The sequence below is a fragment of the Misgurnus anguillicaudatus genome, chromosome 23 (genome assembly GCF_027580225.2).
Source record: "Misgurnus anguillicaudatus chromosome 23, ASM2758022v2, whole genome shotgun sequence".
Lineage (NCBI taxonomy): Eukaryota > Metazoa > Chordata > Actinopteri > Cypriniformes > Cobitidae > Misgurnus > Misgurnus anguillicaudatus.
The window spans coordinates 31580221-31603745 of record NC_073359.2 but is presented as its reverse complement, the minus strand read 5'-3'; the positions used below and the strand labels follow the sequence as shown (position 1 = coordinate 31603745).

The 23525-nt window shown below is 38.2% G+C and overlaps 1 protein-coding gene and 1 long non-coding RNA gene across 5 annotated transcripts; one reads left to right on the top strand and one right to left on the bottom strand.

Moving 5' to 3' along the window:
- Window positions 1–1375: 1375 nt before the first annotated feature.
- Window positions 1376–23131, top strand: LOC129452799 (uncharacterized). Its single transcript, XM_073861943.1, has 7 exons — window positions 1376–2047; window positions 14963–15012; window positions 15549–15863; window positions 18008–18331; window positions 18566–18683; window positions 21235–21281; window positions 22127–23131. Exons 1-7 carry the CDS (start codon window positions 1926–1928, stop codon window positions 22192–22194), a joined length of 1044 nt encoding a protein of 347 aa, XP_073718044.1. The 5' UTR covers window positions 1376–1925; the 3' UTR covers window positions 22195–23131.
- LOC141359461 (uncharacterized) lies at window positions 2086–9898 on the bottom strand. 4 transcript variants are annotated; one of them, XR_012365913.1, is made up of 4 exons: window positions 7534–7681; window positions 6786–6893; window positions 6537–6657; window positions 2089–3469 (listed from the first exon to the last, which is right to left on the bottom strand). It is a non-coding gene; the product is annotated as an uncharacterized lncRNA (long non-coding RNA). The 4 variants fall into 4 exon arrangements; XR_012365912.1 differs by having other exon boundaries at window positions 2086–3469; window positions 6537–6893; window positions 7534–7678; XR_012365914.1 differs by lacking the exons at window positions 6537–6657; window positions 7534–7681 and adding an exon at window positions 9880–9898 and having other exon boundaries at window positions 2092–3469.
- Window positions 23132–23525: the final 394 nt, after the last annotated feature.

The window sequence follows — 23525 nt, the reverse complement described above, 5'->3', positions numbered from 1 at the left end:
CAATTTTGCAGAGAGGGATCAATCAAGTTAATACTGAATCAAAACAAATCAAAACAGAAACACATTCTTTGGTGGAAAATAATGTAGGCTATAATAGTTCATAAATGTATTCAGGAATTGAATTTGTTCAGTGCAAGGTTTTAATAGAGAATGTTATTTATTAAAATATTTATACTGTTATAAAATAATATAAAACAATGTTATTGTTAAGTATTGTTTTTATAAATAATACATTTTTTATGTTTTTATGTCTGCGGCAGAAACGAAGTTTTGATAAAACGAATCACGCAACGATACAAAGCTGCACTAAGAATTATTTCATTTTTTGGACACACGCCTCGGGGCAGATGGTGCCAAAGAGGCATCAACACGCCGATAAAGTAGTGATGGGAGAAACTAAGCTTTTCGAAGCTTCGAATCAATTGAACCAATTGCTTCGCAAACGGATTCAGTTTTTCGAAGCGTTCGAAACATAGATATGTATAAAGGCTAGATGTGTTACAGTGGAGAATCTAATGTCATCACCTGGTGGCCATCTTACCACAGGGTGCTCGTTCACTCGTAGCATTGAGTTTTAATGGTGCAGGTACTTTAAAGTGACCATAACTTGCTCAATTTTCTACCGATTTTAAACGTTTTGGTTTCTTACAAACGTTATTAACGTGGCTATAATTCTGCTTTTTTATAAGTATGCAGGGTACATCTTTGACGTTTATAACAAACCAAACCGTTTGAAAATCGGTAGAAAATTAAGCAAGTTATGGTCATTTAAAAGTACCTGCGCCATTAAATCTCAATGCTAGGAGTGAGCGAGCTGCCTGTGGTAAGATGGCCGCCAAATGCGGACGTTCCACTCAGCCTTTATACATATCTATGGTTCGAAACACCACACACGCTGGCGACCATAGATATGTATAAAGGCTAGATGGCTCAAGGCGGAGTCCCTAACGGCATCACCTGGCGGCCATCTTGCGGCGGGGCGCTCGCTCACTCGTGGCATTCGGTTTGATGGTGCAGGTGCTTTTAAATGACCATAACTTGCTCAATTTTCTACCGATTTTCAAATGGTTTGGGTTTTTACAAACGTTATTAACGTGGCTATAATGCTGGATGCTTTAACATGTTTCATGAATTTATTTTTTATTTTTAGTATAGGTAGCCTATGCAGTGTCATAGGTACATCTTTGACGTTTATAACAAACCAAACCGTTTGAAAATCGGTAAAAAATTAAGCAAGTTATGGTCATTTAAAAGTAACTGCATCATTAAAACTCAATGCTACGAGTGAGCGAGCGCCCTGTCGTAAGATGGCCGCCAAAATGCGGACGTTGCCCTCAATTGGCCAGCAGCGCGGACGAGCCATCTAGCCTTTATACATATCTATGCTGGCGACACCTGCTGGTCAAAATAGTGTAAAAGCAGGAAGATCTGTCCAAACATTTTACACTTTTTACAAAATAATAGCAAGATTGTTCTAATAATATGTTTTTGAGAAAAATACATTATATAATTTAAGACATAATTAAAAGTGTATGTTTTATTTATGGCAAACAAATAATTAAAACGAACTCCCTTTTTAATTATGCACATTTTTGTCATTAAATCTGTCTATAAACAAAGTAGACACACTGGTAGTGTTATTAGTCAGAAGGATAAATGTTTTATGAACTTTTATAATCGTCGGATTTTCGAAACAGTTATGACGTAATGAAGCCTCATGAGGCGTGCTTCGAAGTCGAAATCGCTCATCACTCCTGTACAGTTATCCAGTAGATGACAGTATATCGTGAAGATATGATCCGCTATTAAGAAGAAGAAGTAGTTTACAGAAGTAGTTTACTGAATCAGCCAAGCGCGAGAGACGGTTGGTGGTTGGCATTTCGCAAACCGTCGAGATCCGGAAATGGAGCATATGTTTGAGGGAGATGATGAAGAAAGCACAAGTTGGTGGAAAATGGTTAAAAGAAAGAAAAGTCGAGATTTATTTTCAGACACGGACGGCAACAAGAAGTCATCTGAACGCAAGGAAAAGTTTGCTACCAACTCTGTAAGTAACATAATCAATTTATGCAAATCTAATGTATTTTCCGAATAGTAAAAAAACAGACTAGCAACTGTGACAAATCGGTTGATCATATATTAAACTGCGAGCCTTACATAATGTAATAGAAAGATTTAAGTTTGCTCTGAAAATTTAGTTTCGAGCCAGTTAGGTAATGGCCCATAAAATATATGAAGAAGTATCTAATTTCTTAAAAGATACTCATTTATTTAACAGAATTTAGGTCACTACCATAATTAGGGATGGCTGTCTGGGTGCTTCTTTCTGCGTCCCAAACCGCCCACCCCCACACTACATAGTAGGCAAAGAGCACGAAAAGTAGTGCTTTTCGCCCACTATATAGTATGGAAGTATGCGGTTTGGGACGCAGCCTCTGTTTCCTTTCCCCGCTTTAACTCCACCCTGCTAGGATGCAAGCGAGGAAAGACGAAAGGGCGGAGGAGACAAAGTATTAAGTGAAATGACATCCTCTTTCCTTACCCTCTTTATAACGTTTATGCTCCGTTATCAAATTATCAAGTGCATTTAAAAACCCAAATATTTAATAAAATAAAGGTAAATACATACTTGAGTTATAGGTTATATCCTTACTACATTAAAATTGAGACATTCTTAAAAGTGCTGTAAAATTAATATATATGTCTATACCACTGATCATTTATATCAGGGGTGGGAACCCTGTTCCTGGAGGGCCACTGGCCTGCATAGCCTAGTTCAAACTATAATCAAACACACCTGAAAAATCAAACTAAATTATTTAGGATCACTTAGAAATGAAATACAGATGTGTTTCTTTAGGATCACTTCGAAATGAAATACAGATGTGTTTCTTTAGGATCACTTAGAAATGAAAAACAGATGTGTTTGATTAGGGTTAGAACTAAACTCTGCAGGAGAGTGGCCCTCCAGGGCTGCGTTCCACTCCAGTTTTAGACACGCACTCGTGAACTTCCCTAAACACTTCCCCTCGGGGGAATCCCTGTCGCCATTTTGAAGTGCGTTCCAGTTCGTCAAGTGGACGAGGGAAGTTTATATGGACAGACCCTCACTTCCCTTGATTTTGACTAAGGGAGCGAGTCTACTTCATATGTACACTTCAGGCAGCTTCATATCCCACAATGCAACACGATTGAGGTGGATTTATATTGGTATTGTATTTGTAACAATATAAAGTGGGTTAAAAATCTGCAAACTTGCGCTTTAGGGCAGTAATTACAATATTACATTTTGCAGTTTTGTATGTCCATCTGTAGTTGCCATCATCTAAAGTCTTTGTGAGTGTTGCTTCATCTATTGTTGCCATCGTCTGTAGCCTCTGTGAGTGTTGCCGTCTTCTGAAGTCTTCACAAATGAGGCTGGATCCAAAAAGGAGCTTCCGTAACCTCTAGTTAATTTAGGATACATATCCTGTTGGACAAAAAAAAACAGGAAAGCAAAATTGGAAGGATTAGGATTGCTGCTGTTCATATTATTTCAAGCAAAAACTTGTGGGCACTTCTTAACATTTCATTACTGGAAAACAAGGTCATAAGATGTGTATGTGAATGGTTGGTTCAGAAGAGGGGTTTTTTCTAGATTAAGAATGGGAGAGTTTAGGAGTTTTAGTATATTTTTGTTAAAGAGCAACTCCGACTCACGATTTTACGTTTCCTTTGGTGTAAGTGTGTATTAGTAAATGTTAATGATATGCACAAGGTACAAACCCCAAAGGGACCGATGACGCAAGTTATTGTCTCCAACGTAAATCTCTTTTCTTGGACTACAACAAACACGCGAACTGTAGGCAACAGTTTACTTCCTGGGCTTGTTGACGTAGAGTAGACCGACATTATCATAATGCAAATACCGGTATACAAAAGATGATTGTCCGAAGAAGAGATGATTGATTGATTTATTGGTCTGTCTGTCTGTACAATGTTATATCAACTAACTTATCATCTACAACTAAGTTGTTGGCCACCCACATGACTCTCTTCCAGTCACTGTGACATCGACATCCCACTTAGTGTGTACTGAAATAAATACTGGTCCATGTTGGTCCTTTATACGAATGACTAAAAAAAAAATATTGACTCACCATATACTGCTATGTTTAGATTCTGATTCTGCGCATGCGTAAAAGATCAACGTGGTTTACGACCCTACCTGTACAGATCGAGCAGGCACGGATCGGGTACTGACAGGGGGCAGAATTGCTCATGACAGGTGTCGGATTATTTGGCTAAAGCAGTGCTTCTCAATTATTTTCTGTCACGCCCCCCCTAGGAAGAGGTAAACATTTCGCGCCCCCCCCTCCCAACTCTCCGCCGCGACTGTAAATAGTATAATTTGCCTATAAAATTACACATCTGCAAAACATTGTATCCTTATTAACATTGAGAAAACACAAAAAGAAAACAAAAAAAGAAATATCGATCAACTTACAACAAAGAATAACTTTATTAACATTGTTTTTAGTCTGTAACAGAAAAGACTTTAAATAAGGATTGATTTTTTTTATTTCAGGCAAATTGATGCATTTTAAGTATAATATTTTTTGACCATTTGATACTGAAAAATTAAATATAATCAATAAATAACACAAGCGGTTTACATTGTGATTGGGGTGTAATGTCTTTAAAAATCACTTCCTGAAAAAGTATTTTCCCTGGGGGTCCCGCCCCACTTTTTGAGAAGCACTGGGCTAAAGGGTGGCCATTCGTGCCAGTTCCGCCGGACACATCCCGAACATGTTTTCGGTTCGAGTCGCGTTTCTCGACCGCATACGTCATCGAGGTTCTCACATTTCAGTTAAAATACATTATGTGGCATGACAAGGGGGTTGGGGGATAACTTCATGACGAAAGCAAAGATTTTCCATAAAACTCCGACTATGCCACCCCGGGACTTACACCCAGGGAAATATTCAAACACCCAAAAAAGGGGCATCACTCTACTTCAAATGCACCCCAAGCACACACACACAAATCTCAAAATTAAAATGTAACAAAAACAAACAGTAACCGGCAGAGCTGAGGTTCCCAACAGGAGAAATTACCTAATCACGACTTGTGTTTACAAAAAGGCGCACACACACCCCGCTGTGCAGTCAGATTACACAACCACACCCTTCAAGTGTTACACCACACATACTGAGGAGGAAGCACTAGGCCTGGCAAACTCGATTCCTTTTAAGGATCCAGGTTATTGTGAGTCACTCACTAAAATGATCCGGGTTGTGCGAGTCACTTGAGTCAGTATTGCTGAATCGCCAAGGAAACTCAGTACAGACCCACTTGTAACCGGCTGATCCATGCAACTCAAGATTCTCAGAGCCGGAATCATTGCAGACTCGGAGACCATGGGACTCACTCTACAGATCCACTAACAGTCTGATTCGCGTGGATCAGCCGGAGCCGGTTAGTGGATCTATAGAGCATCTGAAGTCTACTCAAAAGCAAATCCACAACAAAAGCCTTTCACTTCTGAAATAACATGCTTATAGGTTTTGGGTTTGCTGTGTATGGTAGGCTTGCCGCGATAGTCGGTGAAACGGTGATAACCGGTGCTTCAGCCTCTCACCGGTTAGATCACTTGCCCACCGCGACACCGCCTTTCACCGTCGCTTTGATATTTTCGTGTAATTTAATCATGTAGTTTCGTTAGAGAGAGCAAACTGAATGTGTCTGGTGCCTGAATTCAGCGGAGCTGAACGCGCGTCACGTCACATAGCAGCCGGTGTCAGATTTAATTTATTCCTGTCAGAGTTTGCGAGGCGAGTTGACTGACCAGACGAAGGCAGAAGCCACGTGCTTACTCGTTTTTGTTATAATATACATATATGATGTTTAATATAAGCGAGATCGTTTTGTTGTTGTGTTTATCATCAAGAAAAATAATAAACACATCATTCAAGCAGCGCTTTATGGAGAAGTAGCCGGTTGCTCTGCTTGGGACTGGCTGGTTCTTTGAGAATTACCTGCGCACACTGACTCAAGCACTTAACCAGCTGTTGCACTCGCATTGCATGCAAATTCATACGCAATTTAACGCAGCGTACGCAAGCACTGCATTTAAACAGTTGCGTAATTCAAAAGTGAAAGTAAAATGTGCACATCTGCATGCGCATTTATAAGCCCCTCCCACACGGTGACACCGGTACCACCGGGTTTGTGACGCGCTGATTAACCGGTGGAAAAATTACGTCACCGCGGCAACCCTAGTGTATGGGCGACCATTTAAAAAAAATAGGCCTAATAGTAATAATAGCATAATAATATAGAGAAAATATAGAAAAAAAAACGGTGTCCTGATTATGTAGTCGATTGAACTAACTCAGATCCGCTGTTCTGTAACCGAAAACTCAAGAGTTTTCTATATCAGAGTAAGTCAACTCAGAGTTCAAGTTTAACTCAGAGTTGGTTGAACCTCCTTATTGAAACGGGCCCCAGGTGCGTCTGATTATTGTTGTTGTGACTACTGAGGTCAGGCACACCTGGATTAATCAGTTTGTCCAATAATGGCAGACAGGAAACAAGGAGCTGGCTGAAGTTCAGGAAGTAGTGCAGCTGGGCATAAAACCTATTCTCGCGCAGATCAGCCGGTTACGAGTGGATCTGTAGAGCGAGCAAAGTCTCATTAATAATGTTGAAAGAGGTTTGTGTGTGTGGTGGCGCTGTTTATGGTTTTACATTGAATTGTAGTAGGACTCAACTGATCCGGGTTATTGATACTAGAGACTCACGACTCATGAGTTAAAGATCCGGGTGAAAGATCCGAGTGAGACACGACTCAAACAGGTCTAGGAAGCACCACCACCGGACAGATCCATCCACCCGTGGGACCCCGGCTCCTGCAACAAATCATAACAATATAAATAATTGGTTCACACAAAACAAAATGGTGGCAACCAGCCTTATCACAAGGCCGTCAACCACCACAAGCAATAAAAGAATCACAAATTAAATAATGAATTTAATAAATCACAATTAAACCACATCTATACAGTAAGGCAATATACAAGATGTATATGGTAACAATGTAGCAGTCAATGTTATGAACAGAGCACAGTTCTCAAGAACCAGCTGCAATGAGCAAGCCAACATATTAGAACCTTTGGGTCATATGAACAAAGACAGGTTCACAGACACATGTGATTGTCAACTATGACAATAAGGAAAAATAAACAAATACACAAAAGCTACTCGTTCACACGCCGAGAGCGAACCACGGCTCTGTAATATAGTCAAGTTAAAAGTGGAGCGTTAACTCTAGACGCCCACCAGAACCAGACAGTGTACTGTCCAGATTATAGTAGTGCAGATAATAACATTGTTAAAAGCGGTGCAACACTGCAGTGCAATAGTTAAACACACAGCGCAAGGAGAGACACGGCGTAGAACGAAACGGAGAAACCTAGAAAAAACAAATATCATTTTAAAACTAATCGCTACATCATACACTCAAACATTGACCTCGTGCTGGACACTTACCGAACAGTGGTATCACCCCAAACAATTCACTCTTTTACGGCACCGGTTAACCAACAGCAGGAAAACCAGCAGCCAACTGAGGGTACACAATCACATACACCACTAACAGTGCGACAAGGGCACCAGCACGATGGACAATCACACTAAAACCAGCGCAACATTAGTTTTAAATGACAAACAAAGATAAATACTATTAACAATAACACGTTAGCAAAAACTCACCTGTTGCTATCGTTGTGAACACACGGGGGGGGGGGGGGAGTCGGACATGACGCATTCAGAGCAGCAGCCTAGTGATGGTCGCTTTCGAAGCAGTGCTTCATGAGGCTTCGAAACATTTACGAATCTTTTGTTTCGAATCATTGGTTCGGAGCTTGTTTCAAACTGGCCCAAGTCACGTGATTTTAGCAAACGAGGCTTCATTACGTCATAACTGTTTCGAAACGTTTCGAAAATCCGATGGTTCACCAGTAGGGGGAGTTGATCACATGACCGGTGTCTAATAAGTTTAGGTGAACTCGGGTCAGTTTTATTATGAAAGTTCATAAAACATTTATCCTTCTGACTAATAACACTGCCATGTTGTCTACTTTTTGTTTATAGACATATTTAATGACAACAATGTGCATAATTAAAAGGGTAGTTAGTTTTATTAATTTGTTTTCCCTAAATAAAACTAGAAACACATAATACACTTTTAACTATGTCTTAATTAAGTTAAATACTTTTTTTAAACATATTTTAATAAAAATATTGCTATTATTTTGTAAAAAAAAAAGGTGTAAAATGTTTTGACACATCTGCTTTTACACTATTTTGACCAACAGGGGTCGCCAGCGTGTGTGGGTTTCGAACTGCTTCGAAAAACTGAATCAATTTTCAAAGCAATTGGTTCAATTGATTCGAAGCTTCGAAAAGCTTCGTTTCTCCCATCACTACAGCAGCCAATCACCGTTTAAAAAGGGGACTGCCACTCTCTGATAGGTGATATCGGCTGTCAGTCACAGCTCACCTAATCCTGCTACAATTAAAAAATTAAGATTTATTTATTTTAAGACAGACAATCATTGTAGTTTCATTCGTGCCTTGAAGTGTCGGTTGCCTTTCTGAAATGGAACCCGAAATATTAAACCTTGATGACGTATGGGGTCGACCAACGCAACTTCCGGAGAACCCACCCAAAAACATGTTCGGGATAGTGATGGGAGAAACGAAGCTTTTCGAAACTTCGAATCAATTGAACCAATTGCTTTGAAAATTGATTCAGTTTTTCGAAGCAGTTCGAAACCCACACAGGCTGGCGACCCCTGCTGGTCAAAATAGTGTAAAAGCAGATGTATCCAAACATTTTACACATTTTTTTACAAAATAATAGCAAGATTTTTATTAAAATATGTTACAAAAAATGATTTAACTTAATTAAGACATAGTTAAAAGTGTATTATGTGTTTTTAGATTTATTTAGGGCAAACAAATGAATAAAACTAACTACCCTTTTAATTATGCATATTTTTGTCATTAAATCTGTCTATAAACAAAAAGTAGACAACATGGCAGTGTTATTAGTCAGAAGGATACATGTTTTATGAAGTTTCATAATAAAACTGACGCGAGTTCATCTAAACATATTAGACACTGGTCATGTGATCAACTCCCCCTAGTGGTGAACTATCGGATTTTCGAAACGTTTCGAAACCGTTATGATGTAGTGAATCCTCGTTTGCTAAAATCACGTGACTTGGCCAGTTCGAAACAAGCTCCGAACCACTGATTCGAAACAAAAGATTCGTAAATGTTTCGAAGCCTCATGAAGCAGTGTTTCGAAAACGGCCATCACTAGTTCGGGATGTCCGGCGAGACTGGCATGAATGGCCACCCTATTTGGCTGTCATATTTTTGATGATATTTAAAATTCGCCCATCAATACGTTAAATTCGCAACGTCATTAAAATATGTGATGGAAACCAGTCGGACACCCAGAGAAATACTGAAATACCTGGCGATCCTTTTACTCATCATCTCTTTGTTGATCAACGGTAAGTTCCAGACACAAGTAGACGTAGGGATTCGTTTTCCAAACGACGTTTGAGTTTCAACATGTCCCCCACGACGTCTGTGATTTTATGTACCGATTCGGACCAGGGGGGCAGGGTTTCGTATTTTATTGAAGCTTCCCCGGGCGCCGCCATTTAGCGAACCCTCAGCTGCTGTTAGAATCCCATTGACTCCCATTCATTTTGTCATTACTTTGACAGCGAATAACTTTACATCTGAGGCGTTTAAAGACTCCATTTGTCCATTAATTATTTCTAAAGAAACACGAAAATGTATAAAAAGCTCCGTTACCATGTATCTAACGTTATGGCCCAGTAGAAGCAGTTTTTGTAAAAATAGGCTAACGATTGCGTCATAACCTGCTACTCTAGTTCACGCGATCGCCGTCTTTGCAAGATTCGGTGGGTGATTCAGATTTCTCGTGGCACGGCTGTTAGAAGACCATAGATGTACACTCGGGCTGCGTCCGAAACCGCATACTGTATAGTAGGTACTGAATTAGATGAAGTACCTACTTACTTGGTAACTTGGCGTTAAAACAGTAGGTACTGTATAGTATGAATCCTGGTAGTATGAATTAGATTTGGACGTACTACATCCGCCATGTTGCTACATCACGTGACATACGTCGTCATCACGTCGTGTCATTTCAGCGCGAAAACAGCCGCATGCCTCTTCTTCTTCGTTGGATAACTCCTCTCTCGGGGCATCATGGGATAGTGAAGCGTCCATCGTATGCACACTGCAAAATCTAACTGGAAGTAGTAGGTCATCCGGGTACTTTTCGCATACTGTTTTTCGAATACTATGTATTCGGACATACTTCTCGCCTCGCCTACTGCTTTTCGCGTACTATATAGTATAAAGTAGGCGGTTTCGGACGCAGCATCCAGATAGCATATTGTAATGAGATGAGTAGGGCAAAATACATACTTGGACTGTATCCTTTACACGTTTCTTGTATTCAATCCATTTTTTCTTAACTGGGCACTGATGTCTAAAGCCCGGAATACACTGCACGATTTTTGTCCTCTTATAAGATGATTACCTTATCACACTGTGCGACATGTATCGTTTAAACTCGGGTACGAGAGGCGTGTAGACTGTACGATGATGACACGGAAGCTTCGGCGGCTGCATCACACATTGCGCAACGTCACCAGCATGCGCTCGTGGTAAACAAATACCGGCGTGCAGGTCGTAGCAGCAAACACACTGCGCGGTGATCATGCCGAATTTCTGACACTGCCAGAAAACTATCGTAGGCTATCTTTGAACGCAAGACCGGGAAAACGGCCGTCTTTGAACCTCTCTCACTGTACGACATAGGACCACCGATGGAGAGCCACGATCACAGAAATCGCGACGATAGTTTCACGATGGCAATCTTTCGTCTGGGACAGCCAATTATCGTGCAGTGTATCCCGGGCTTAAGACATTTATTCTCATCTGTAATGCTTTTGGTGTTAATGTAGACTAGAAGTTCTCCCGTTCTTTCTCTCCGTCATCTCTGAAGTGTCTAATTAAACTCACGCGGGAGCGTCTTTTCACGGTTTTGAGTGAGTGAGATGTGATGACATTACCCGGGCTGCTTAGAGACCCATCGGTAGATTAAACTGAGCACGTGTGTGGTAAAAACCCGACCGCGCTTTCCGTATTTTTGTCACAGGTGCCTGCACATTCGCGAGTACTTCTTAAAAAAAAGTACTGTGCTTCTTTTGGGCACTAGATGATCCTGCTGCTCAGTTAAACAGTGTTTGAGTTCTCCTCCATGTTTCGCTGTGCCACTGACAGGACGGGGCGGAGTTACGCAACATCACACGCAGCAGTTTGTTTTTAAAGGGAAAGTATTAACAGGATTAAAAACCGAAATAACCGACATGATAAAATAATGTCGGTTAGAGGTTCTGAATTTCGGTTTCGGTTATTTTTCAATTAATCGCCCAGCCCTAGTTTCACGATTGGTCGGATTTACCACATGATAACAATCACATGTGTTTTTCGTGTTTATTTTCACGCCCTCAGTTCCACAAATGCTCACAAATCTGTATTTTTGATAACAGTTAAAGCGCTCTTCATGTAGTTGCGATGTTATATTGTGTCATGTTCATCAAAATAAAATGGATACAAAATGTAGAGCCCACTACATAGGTACTTAAATAATATATGCTTATGTTAAACTTTATTCCTGTAAAAACAGATGCTGTAAGCCTCTTCAGTTCCACTCATGCTCATACACGGACATTCAAAACAGTATAATTCACTTTTTATGTAGTTTACATGTTACAAATCATGTTTACTGTCTGCGATAAAGCAAGCACGTGATCAGCCATGCCTGACGTAAATGCAGCAAACTATGGGAACCACAGCGTGTCCGACTTCTGGTCTCCGTTTTCAGCTCCTCCCCACCTGCACGCGGCTAATCTCGCCGATCGGTTACATCCAGCCGCAGCCGATGTCGAACACACATTTTTTGAAATGTGACATAACTTTTAAAAAGACAAATGTTTGTTTTAGTTTTAAATATAAACACACATCTCTAGTCTACACAGTAAGGGACCACAATCTACTCAATATTTAAAACAATAATATTTATTTAAAATTGTAAAAAAATATATACATTTTAAGGTATAGCGGAAGATTTTCCCGAATTATTTAAAAGAACCGCCCCTTGATATTTTTACAAAAATGCAAACGCAACACTCCCGAGAGGGAACGCCTGTTAAACGCGTGCACGAGACAGAGAGAGAGCATGCAGGAGCTCAGTTCTTCTCTTCGCTCTGTTTACAAGTTGCTGTCGGCATGTTTACCGTGTCTGTGCGGTTCGTGACTTGTGCCAGGGCTAGCATCACTAATCATAGCTTACATCAACTTTTACTAGCAGTGATTTGAAATGGATTTCTCCAAATAGCATGACAAAATGTACCTTTCCAGTAGAAACTTTGCGTGGGAAGCCCAATCTGTCCTTTTAGCTCACGCCAGTGTGTGAAATAGTCTCCCATAAACACTCTGGTCTTGTTTCTTTCTTTAGTCCTTTCTCTTCTTGTCATACAATTCGTAGACACTTTTTCTCTTGCGACCCTCAGACATTTTGAAAAAAAACACAGCGAGAACGCGAGCATCAATGAATGGTTGAAACCGTAGCACAACACACATACACGTGAAAGTGCCCATGTGCAGCAAGCGAACCTAGAGGCGAGCACGTACGACGGTTATACGTCAACATATAATCAGAATGACTGACATCTGGGATGACCAATAGTCCTGATGATCCACCCGGAAAACGGAAATCTTCCGCTATACCTTTAAAATTAAGTAATTATATTCCGCAATTTTGTGCACGGATATGTAAGAGAATAATGACAGCGTTTTTCCACAATGTACTGTTTAAAATTGAGTCAGAGAGATGTTGGTTTTCTCGGTTGTTGATGAGTAACAGCTGTGAGTGATTACAACGCGCTTAAGCAACCACAGCTGTGAGTGATCACAATGCGCTTAAGCAGCCACGTGACAGAAAAGTAAGTGAACAGTGTCCCAATGTGAAGTGAACTAGGGTCCTTACCAGTGCCCGAACCTGTGTACACGATATACTGATTAACGACCCTGGGAGCTAGGGAACGAATTGAGACACAGGGTATGATTCGGACGGGTTAATGATTCTCAGCCTGTTCCAGAGATGGGAGTGTCTGTTTCATGTGTTGGGGGTTGCAGAAGAGTGCTCTGGATATGCATGTTTGTAATGTTTGATATTTTGCTTAAAATGTTGAATTATTACAGAACATGTAATTTATTAATTTAATTTTAACAAATCAAAATAACTTATACAAATCCTACTAAAGTAGCCTATGTGTTTTATATAACCGGCTGCTTATAATAAACACAAACAAATGAAGAAATAATGATTAATAACAATTTATTTTCTTTATTAATTGAACAAAATAAGGTTGAGTTTACCTTGTACTGAAATTACAGTGGCCACACTTGACTGTGTTTAATATTCAGATTGTCTTGATTCAATTATTTTATTTCGCCGAATGTAAAAAAAAAACATCCATATCTGAATAATTGGGACTCAGTAAGTACAATATAAGCGCGTTAGCAAATAACTTATTTTGAAACGAAGTTAAAGTCAATAGAAGGTTCCATTGGAACACCTGGGCCCAGCAGCAGCCCTAAAAATCTGCCATTTTGTATTTAGAGCGACTCGGGAGTCGACTAGAAGTGATGGCAATATCAGCTACTTTGTATTAAAAAAGTACATATATAGCATATATATGTACTATACTATAGTATATATTGCACATTTATTCGCAAATTGCATGCGAGCCGAACTGTGGGTCGTGATCTGTACGGATCATGGATCAACTGCGATCCGTTACACCACTAATTAGTAAAAAACAACATCTTAAAGGTATTGCGGAAGATTTTCTTTTTCCGGGGGGATCATCCAGACTATTGGTCCTCCTAGTTGTCAATCAGGAGTGTTGCGCAATTGCATTTTTTAAAAAAGTGGAGAAGGCGGTTCTTTTTTAAAATTCGAGAAAATCCTCCGCTATACCTTTAAGAAACTTGGTAGCCTACAATATTTCCCTCTTATGATTGAGCATTAGAGACTTGGGCTTGAGTAGGCTACTTGCTGGTGGCAAGCTTCTCATTTCTCCGATGAGTCAACGACGACATTAGACAGAAATCTTGTCAAAGAACGAAAAAAATAATGGTATTAACTGATTACCATTATTTTAAATAAACGTTTCTGTTCCATGCAAAACATCAAAAGTTTCTGGTTTTTGTTTTTGTTCCATGAACCGGTTCAAAGCCTTGTCTTGCCTCTAGCGAAACGCTGCAGTTCATTTTATTTTACCAAGTAATCTGGCAAGACATAAAGTAGTATTTCTGTGGAACAAATGGAAGAAGAATGGATTAAGGAAGAAGAAGTGCTCTACAATTCAGTTGTTACTAGTAAGAATACAATTGCAGAGCTCTAATAATTCTATTAGAGAGGTCTACAATCATAATTGTTAATAGTAATAATTGAATTATAGAGCTTTGTAATTGTTACTAGTAAAAATTAAATCATAGAGCTCTTAAATTTAATTCTTACTAGTAAAAATATAATTACGATGAGTAACGCTGGCTACAATAAAAGATAATTCGGCTTCCCATATGCCCCAGAACCGACATTATCAGGATCAGCAGGTTTAATGTTAATCAACCGAAAGTTTAGGGTTTTGCTGATGGGAAGTTAACCTCGCTTTCTGGAGTTAATTTATCAACATTTCTGTCTGCCCCATGATCAACCCATGCGCACAAACACACATATTATTTATACAAGTCTGCACTCAGCTACCTTGAAAAAATAGTTTTTTCTTTTCAGACAACTATCACACAAATGCTGCAGTCTTGGTCCTCAAAATCTGTCTTCTGGTGTGTTTCAAAAGTACTGTATTGTTATAAGCTAAGGCAGAATACAAATGTTTTATTGATTTTTATTATTAAAACATTAAAGGCGCTCTAAGCGAATTGAAGCGTTTTAGACCATAAAACATTTTTTGTTACATACCGGAAACATCTCCTCACTATCTGCTTGCTGCCTGTCCGCTGATCAAACTGTAAAAAAAACGTGATCTCTGTAGACAGTCCAGGCTTCACAAACGGCAATATCAACATAGTGGCCAAACCTAGCATCACAAAACAAAACAAAGTATTCCAGCCAATAAACGACAAAAAGGATTTGGGGGGTGGGGTTTGGGCGCGTTCATGAAAGCACGGAAGGGAGGGGGAGGAGTTAGCTACGCTCCGTCTGTTTGAAAACAGTTTCAAACGTCAACAATAACTAACGTCTCGCAGATTCGCTTAGAGAGCCTTTAACAGTAAAGGTATTAGTAATCCTTTATATAATTTTTGTACTGGCAATGTTATAGAAGTGATTTTAATCTATGACACTCTCTGTTTGGTTCTAGGTGTTGTTAGTGATGTGTCTGTGTCACTATATGAGGGAGATTCTGTTTCTCTACACACTAATACTAAAACACAAAAAGATCATCTGATCGAGTGGAGGTTTGGCAAGCAACAGGATCTTATAGCGAGAATCAACGGGGAACCTACCTCACTCAAAATATATGATGATGTTCTTGATGGGAGATTCAAAGACAAACTGAAGGTGAACACTGAGAATGGAGATCTCACCATCACAAACATCACAACTAATAATAACACTGGAGATTATAAGCTAGAGATCAGCAACAGAGCAATCACGAGAGAGACATTCATCATAAGTGAGTATCTCAAGCTTTACTTTAAAGGTCCCATTTAACATGTTTCGAAGCTATGATTTTGTTTATGGTACAATATTAAAGCAATAAACCCCAAGAAGCGGTGGGTTACCAGTGCATTTTATAACAGCTAAGGGGCGTTGTTACGCATGACGCGAAGCGGAGTGCCTAAACCCCCTTAGCTGTTATAAAATGCACTGGTAACCCACTGCTTTGTGGGGTTTATTGCGTTTATAAAACGGTTACATCATATGCATAGCAGGATTTCATAAAATTAAACACAAATAAGTTGTAATTATATTAGTACAAATATTATTCTTCCGCCAAACAAAGTAGTTCCTCAGAATCAAGTGTAACTGAAACAGAGCGCAGTTCACAAACAACACAGATGCAGCAAAGACACAATGAAAACATGATTAAAGACTGTGGTGCAGTGATACTTGTGATGCGGTCTGAACCGTGGGTTTACCGGGGTATTTTATCATGCCTTAGAACGCGTTTCAACCAATCAGAATGATGAACCAGAATGAGCCGTTTTATAAAACATGTTTTTTGATCCTTGGGAGTCTTAATTTGTAAACGTTTTAAAGCCTTATGAAGCAGTGTTTTGAAAGCGACCATCACTACCTGTTAGTGATGCACCGAAATGAAAATTCTTGGCCGAAACCGAAAACCGAAAAAAGGAAACCAAGGCCGAAAAACCGAAACCGAAACACCGAAATAAATTATTATGCCAATTATTAGTACAATTGCATTTATGGCTATCACTGTGTGCTAACTTTACTAGGGGTGTGTGACGGATAAAAAAACTCACAGTTCGGATCACATTACAGTTTTTGAGGCACAGATCAGATTATTTAAGCAGGTGGGAAAAATCTAATAAACAATAAAGAAATTGCAAACATTTATAAAAGAGAACAAAGTTGTACATTAATAAGGTCTGAAATTAGCATTAGGGACAGAAATCAAATTAAATTAATTAACACAATAAATTAAATATATTATTATTTTTGAGAGCTATTTGTCTCTTTGTCATGGGTTGTTTGATCAACATTAATGACACAGACTTCAGTAGGTTAATCTGACTAATCTATACAGACATAAACAAATGTTTTTATTAGAAAAAGAATACTGAACTGAGAATTTTGTTTATATGTGCCCTGTCAATAACAGAGAGAAATTATGTTTGCTTGTTTTTTTTTTAAACGCGTCTCTATTCAAATTATTATTCTAGTGCAGCACTGATTTGGAGACATTTACAGTACATTAAAACATTAGGATAGGTGAAGAAAAGAAACCAATCCACCATTGCAAACACAGTTTAGAACAAACAAGAAGACAACAAAGAACAGGAATCAAACAATATGGTAACAAACATGCTCCACAGCTTTCTGTTTATGGATGAAATAAAATTAAAGAAGAAAAACGATAGTATGTGTGCAAATGCTGTCTATTTCCTTTGTATAATTGTTTGTAGTGGAGTGTCCTGTCTAAATATTTTCACGCGCATGCGATTTTGTACGCGGACTGTACGCACACTGTCCGTGCGGTCTCAAATTTTGGGCTGCACGCAGACGGTCCGCGCGGCCGGCCGCGGACCCTCCTGATGACGAAAATGATGGCGCGCATACGCGGACGTCCCTAGTGTACTTTCGGCTTTAAGGGCACTTAAACGCATGCATATACAGAGACTGATGGTGAATCCCAAACAGCGCAACAGTCGCTCCACATAAAAACGTTACGTTGTGTTTCATTGCTTTATTCGCCAAATGTACGTTAATGGATTACAGTAAGAGACACATAGCGCGACTCTCTCTAAAGTTTACACATCAAGACATTCTTAATCTTTGCAGACGCGTGCAAACAGCTGGACCCTGAGTGAAACCTGCTTGAGCACGAAGGGGAGGGGTGGGAGACGACTGATCACCGTGAGGCTGAGTGAAACCCACGCGCTAGCGCACAGATGAAAGGGGCGCGGTTGACATTCATTTTCGGTTTACATTTTCGGCTGGATTTTTTATTTCGGCCCGAAACCGATAATGGCATTTTCGGCGACCGAAATTTCGGTGCACCCCTACTACCTGTACATCTTTTTTATTGCATGATAGCAATAACCACTAAAATAAATGTTACGCTTTGTTCTTCAGATGTGTCTGGTGACAAAGTGACAGTGATTGTGGGAGATTCTGTCATTACAGTCAAAAATGTTATCAAGAAACCAGGAGATGAGAAGATAATGTGGAGGATTCGACACAACAACTCTCTTGTAGCTGAAATGAATGAGACGGTCTTAACTTATAATGTTAATAATGAGAGATTCAGAGACAGACTTCAGGTTAATGATCAGACTGGAGATCTCACCATCACAAATATCAGACCTGATGACTCTGGATCTTATAAAGTAGATATCACTGTCGGCAGTCACACACATACTATACACAGATCATTCAATGTCAGTGTCAAAGATCAGTAGATTGTTTCAGTATAATAAAGATTTTAAAATGTATAAATTCAGTTTTCTTAAAGTAAAATATCTTAATGTAGATAAAATGGTGGAATTAAATTAAAAATAGAAGAAAAAAGACTGATAAAAACTGAAAAAAGAAAATAAAAACTGAGCTTATATTTGCTTCATTACTGATAATATAAAAGTAATCAAATTAAATGTCTCTCTCTCTCTCTCTCTCTCTCTCTCTCAGATCAGCCATCTGGTTTGTCTTCAGGCGTTATAGCAGGAATTTGTGTTGGTGTTGTTCTCGGTGTTGTTGCTGCTGCTGCTGCTGTTGGTTTTATCATTTACCGCAAATCTTTTAAGGCTAATGGGTAAGAAACTTTTTGAGCTAACACAAAATTTATATATTGATCTTTATTCTGCTACAGTAGAGATTAAGTTTAAAGATGCAAAATGTTTGTTCATATTTAGTTGTGTTGTGTATTTTGTGTGTGTTTGGGTTTTTGTTCAAATATCAAACATATAATTATACTATCACTATACTAATTTAGACTAAAAAAGAGCAGCACTGCTAATACATATTGGGCGGTTCTCCAGACAGGGATTAGTTTAAGCCAGGACTAGACTTTAGTTTTATTAGCAAATACAACTAGTTTTAACAAACATTATTTGTGTACGTTTTGAGGCAAAACAAAGGGCACTGATGTATTTTAAGATATTTTCAGTTTGGACAGCTCTAACATTTATTTTAGTCTAGGACTAGCGCCTTACAATATAATAATTTTTACTGCATAATAGTTTAACAGTTAATTTGTTAATGTTTTTTATAATTAATCCTGTTTATTACAGTAAAGTAGTAGTGTTCATGCAGCAACTGAAAATACAAATGCAGAAATCCAAATTTAATTGATAGGTTTCATGTGTCGTCACGCACTCCGGGATCGCCCCACTGGCAGGCAAGAAAGCATTATCTGCCATTGACCGCAGGTTAAGAAGTGCGAAAAAGTAAAAATTTATTATTTTCGTTATGTGTTATATGTTTTGGGGTGTCCCCTAGCTAAGCCAACCCACCCCGCCGTCATTATAGAGTCGCTGTGATTTCACAAAGTAAGATGTGATCAACTTTTTATTTAAAGAAACCCAAAATCACCCTTAACTCAAACACTAACCATTTTCACTCCTCAAATTAGTGTAAAATAATAGTTTGATAGAATTTTTTGAAGCCCCAATCCTAAATCTAACAATCTGTCAATTCCTTTAGAAAACAGCTTGAGGCGCACTTTAGATTTTACATTAATTTCAGACAGAAATCATTTGGATTCGTTTATTGCGAAATTGGGACAAATAATGGAGAGTATTGCTTTATGGCAGTGCAGCATGAGAATTTTAAATATATGTAGTATTTTAATTTGAATAAAAACCAGGGGACCCCCTAATATTTTTTTGTCTTTTATTATTAGGGAGTACAGGCCCACCTCAGGCCCCGTTTGATTCAAACACTGATTTACATGGACCACTTCATCAAAGGTAACCTCACGTAAACACTGTATATTTTATTAATCATTGCATTTTTGCATATCTTTGCATCATTTTCAAAAGGGCAACTTAGCAAGCAAACAACAACAAAATATCCATATTTGTCTTATCAAATTCATGTTCCCATTCAGATGTAATATCAATAAATTTGCTGTTGTTGGCACACTTCGTAGACAAAAATACAAAAAACCCAATGCCTTCACAAAATAAAGACAGAGAGATTAAAGTGAAACTGTAAATCATATACAATATTTAGCAGATTGTCACACTTTAATTCTTATTATTATATTTCCCATTTTAATCGTGTGTCTTTGTTGATGCAAGTAATCTAAAATAACACATTATATTTATAATACTTCATTAAAACTACCCCCCTTAGGGCCTGTTTACACGAGAACGCTCGTGCCATAGCAGCTCTGATAAATATACAAGTCTTTCCAGCAGTTGTACGAATTATACACAGCTAGTATTACTGATCAGAGAAGGCGCATTAATTACCTCAGTGAAACTGTTGATGCGCCAATTCGTTGGAGGCAAACCAGACGGCTTTGGACGAGACCTGGGAGAACCAGGAAGAAGGTTGTACGCAGGCACATGGACTTGGTGTTGTTGTGTGTCAGTGCTTCACATTGCCACCTAGCCGCCTGGAGTAAATACTACATCAAATATCACACACTTTTGATTTCCCCCTCAAAATGCTTGTATAAACGCGGAATAAAAAGTGATAACGCAACGCCACTTTTGCGGTTTCTTTTCAGATTGTTTCCATGTAAACGTAGCCTAAGTTCCCTTTTTGGTTTGGGCCACTACCCCATTATGCATTTTCAGTTCCTAAATGACGTTCTCATTACAAATATATTTTCAAAGAAAGTAAATGGTTTATAAATGATTTTGGTATTATTAAAGCATAATACTGTTAAGTTATCATGCATAGGAAGTTAAATTAAGGAAGTTCATCCCAAGGCCATTAGGCCAATAATGGGTTTTGTACAGATGTAAAGTTTATGTTTATGTACAGAGCTGTGTCTGCAAATACTTTATTTGTTGTACTTTGACTGGACTAAACTTTATTGTTTTTCATTAATATGATTTAATAAAATACAATATGATAGCATAATATAATACTGGTGATAGTATAAGTCGAGTTAAAGAGGTCTGGCGTTAATCTAATGGTTTTTAGTGAGTATAAAATATGGAATTGGGTGCTGTGTATAATTGCAAGTACCCATTTTTTTTATTCTGTTAAGAGGTTATTTCAATAATTGTGGCTTGAAACCGAAGGAAAATTGTCTGACTGAGCGAGAGAGTTGTAATGTCAGATTAATAAATCAATTAAATGAAATTTGTTAATGTGTTACATCACCTGCTTTAATATTAATATTTCAGAAATGAGCGGGAAGGTGTAGGCCCCTCAATAAACAATGAAGCGACAGGTAAGCATGCTGATTTTTATAATAGTGATGATTTTTATTGTAGTGCTGAAGTGGTTAAGGAGTCAGACTGCAATAAACATGCAGCATTATAAACTCAAACCTTATATTCAGTTTTACTTTTAGAATGGAAATAAAGTGTCTGTATATGTTATTAATAATAATAATTCACTTCAAGCTCTTAATTCTCAATTACTCATATCTGCTCTCTCGCTGTTACATGAGCTTGTGATATGATGACTTATTATTGTAATTCTAAATTAATTAAATATTAATTTATTAATAATAATTCAATGCTTGCAAAAATACTTGTCAATGGCAGATGATATAAGTAGAGGAGTCATTGCCATTTTTAAGAGCATTTAATTGAATCGGTGTAACACTTTATTTACAGCATCTTTGGTACACGTGGTACACATGTACTTCTTATATTAATAACTGTTAATTATGCTTAATTAAATGCAGCTTACCCTAAACCAAACCCTAACTCTACAGTGAGTACATGTTGTTAGTTTATATTACACATCACTTAAACATGTATTTACACTGTAAAATAAAACAGGCATGGACTACAAACTAAAAAGAAACCTTTAATGAAGTCTTAATTTTTAGTTGAGATCTTGTACCTCAATGATTGTGAACCTGAGAATTACAATCATTACAATCCAACAATGAAAACACAATTAATGTCTCACATTTATGCATTTGGTAGACATTTTTATCCAAAGCAACAGAGTCCAATTCCACAACCTTTGAGCTGCTAAAATAATACTCAACCAAATGAGCTACAGTAATGCATTTGTAGATGTTCATCTTCTGATTTTCTCTCTTGTCTATGTCCAACGCAGGAGAAGAGTCAACAGAGATGAACAAACCATTGAGGACTGGAGATCACAGCAGCAGTGATGTTCCTTAAAAGTGTAAAATGATCAATATTACAAACACATCAACATTATTGACTTATAACATCACTCTCATTTCAATGACTTTAAAACCTGTCTGCCTGTATGCTGATGAGGAACTGAACCAAAAGAAAAGCTCAAGACTACTGAAACACTAAAAAAATAAAAAGTCAAGTTTATAGAGCACTTAACAGACACTGTATACGATGTACACTATATACACACATGCATTAACATTACCTCATAATAGATGAGGTACTACACTGGAAAGACTTGTGTGTTTTGAATGTACTATTTGCTGTTTCATGCTCATATCTGCATAGCTATGATAACTCTGTATAATTGCAATGTAACAGCCTGAATGAACACAGATGCAAATGTAACTAGCATTGCAAAGTGCAAGCGGCCTTAACATTTTCTTTAAAATAAGTTTTGACAATCTGGTGCTACTACTTTGATATGTGTGAGATGGCTTTGTTTAATTTAAAGATTTGATTTAAAAAGTAAATAATAACTTTCTTTACACCAGGAGTGGGGAGCCCTGGGTCCTGGAGGGCCGCTGTCCTGCAGAGTTTAGTTCCAGCGCTAATCAAACACACCTGAATTTAATTTCCAAGTGATCGTGAAGACTTGAATTCGATTTTTCAGGTGTGTTTGATTGGGGTTGGAGCGGGGCTCTGCAGGACAGTGGCCCTCCAGGACCAGGGTTCCCCACCCCTGCTTTACACCAACTCTAAGCTATGTTTTTATTATTTGGGTACAGTTTTTAGTTTTAAACAACTTTAAAAGAATTATTACGGTACTTGTATTTTCTCAATCATTGAAGAACTTTGTAAATTAAAATCTAAAGTTCTTACTGTGATTTTTTTTTCTTACTTTTATTTTGTTAATGTTAAAACTGTTTAACAGATCGCTTCAGATCTCTGGACCTCAATTAAATCTCTGTTCTGATCTCAGTGTGTACTTTTTTGAACAGTGTGTTGTTTGGCATTAATTAATTTGTTATATTAATTGTGTGTTAAAAATAAAAGCTGGGTTAAGTGAAAGAATTTATAGAAATATTTTTGTTTCTCTGACGTCATTCTAATACCCGCACTCCAGTCTAGTAGGTGGCGGTAATGCCCCTTTGAGACGAGTTGCCAACCGCCTGAAAGAAGAAGACGGATTGATGCGTTTATTTATTTTTTAAATAAATAGATAAATGTCCAGGGATGAAAAATGCGAATGACCATTCTTTTAAACTTAAACACCTACATCAACATGAAGACGATACCTCTACTCATAATCATCATATCTTTATTTATTAACGATTCATTTATCAACAATTTTGTGACGTTTACACTTC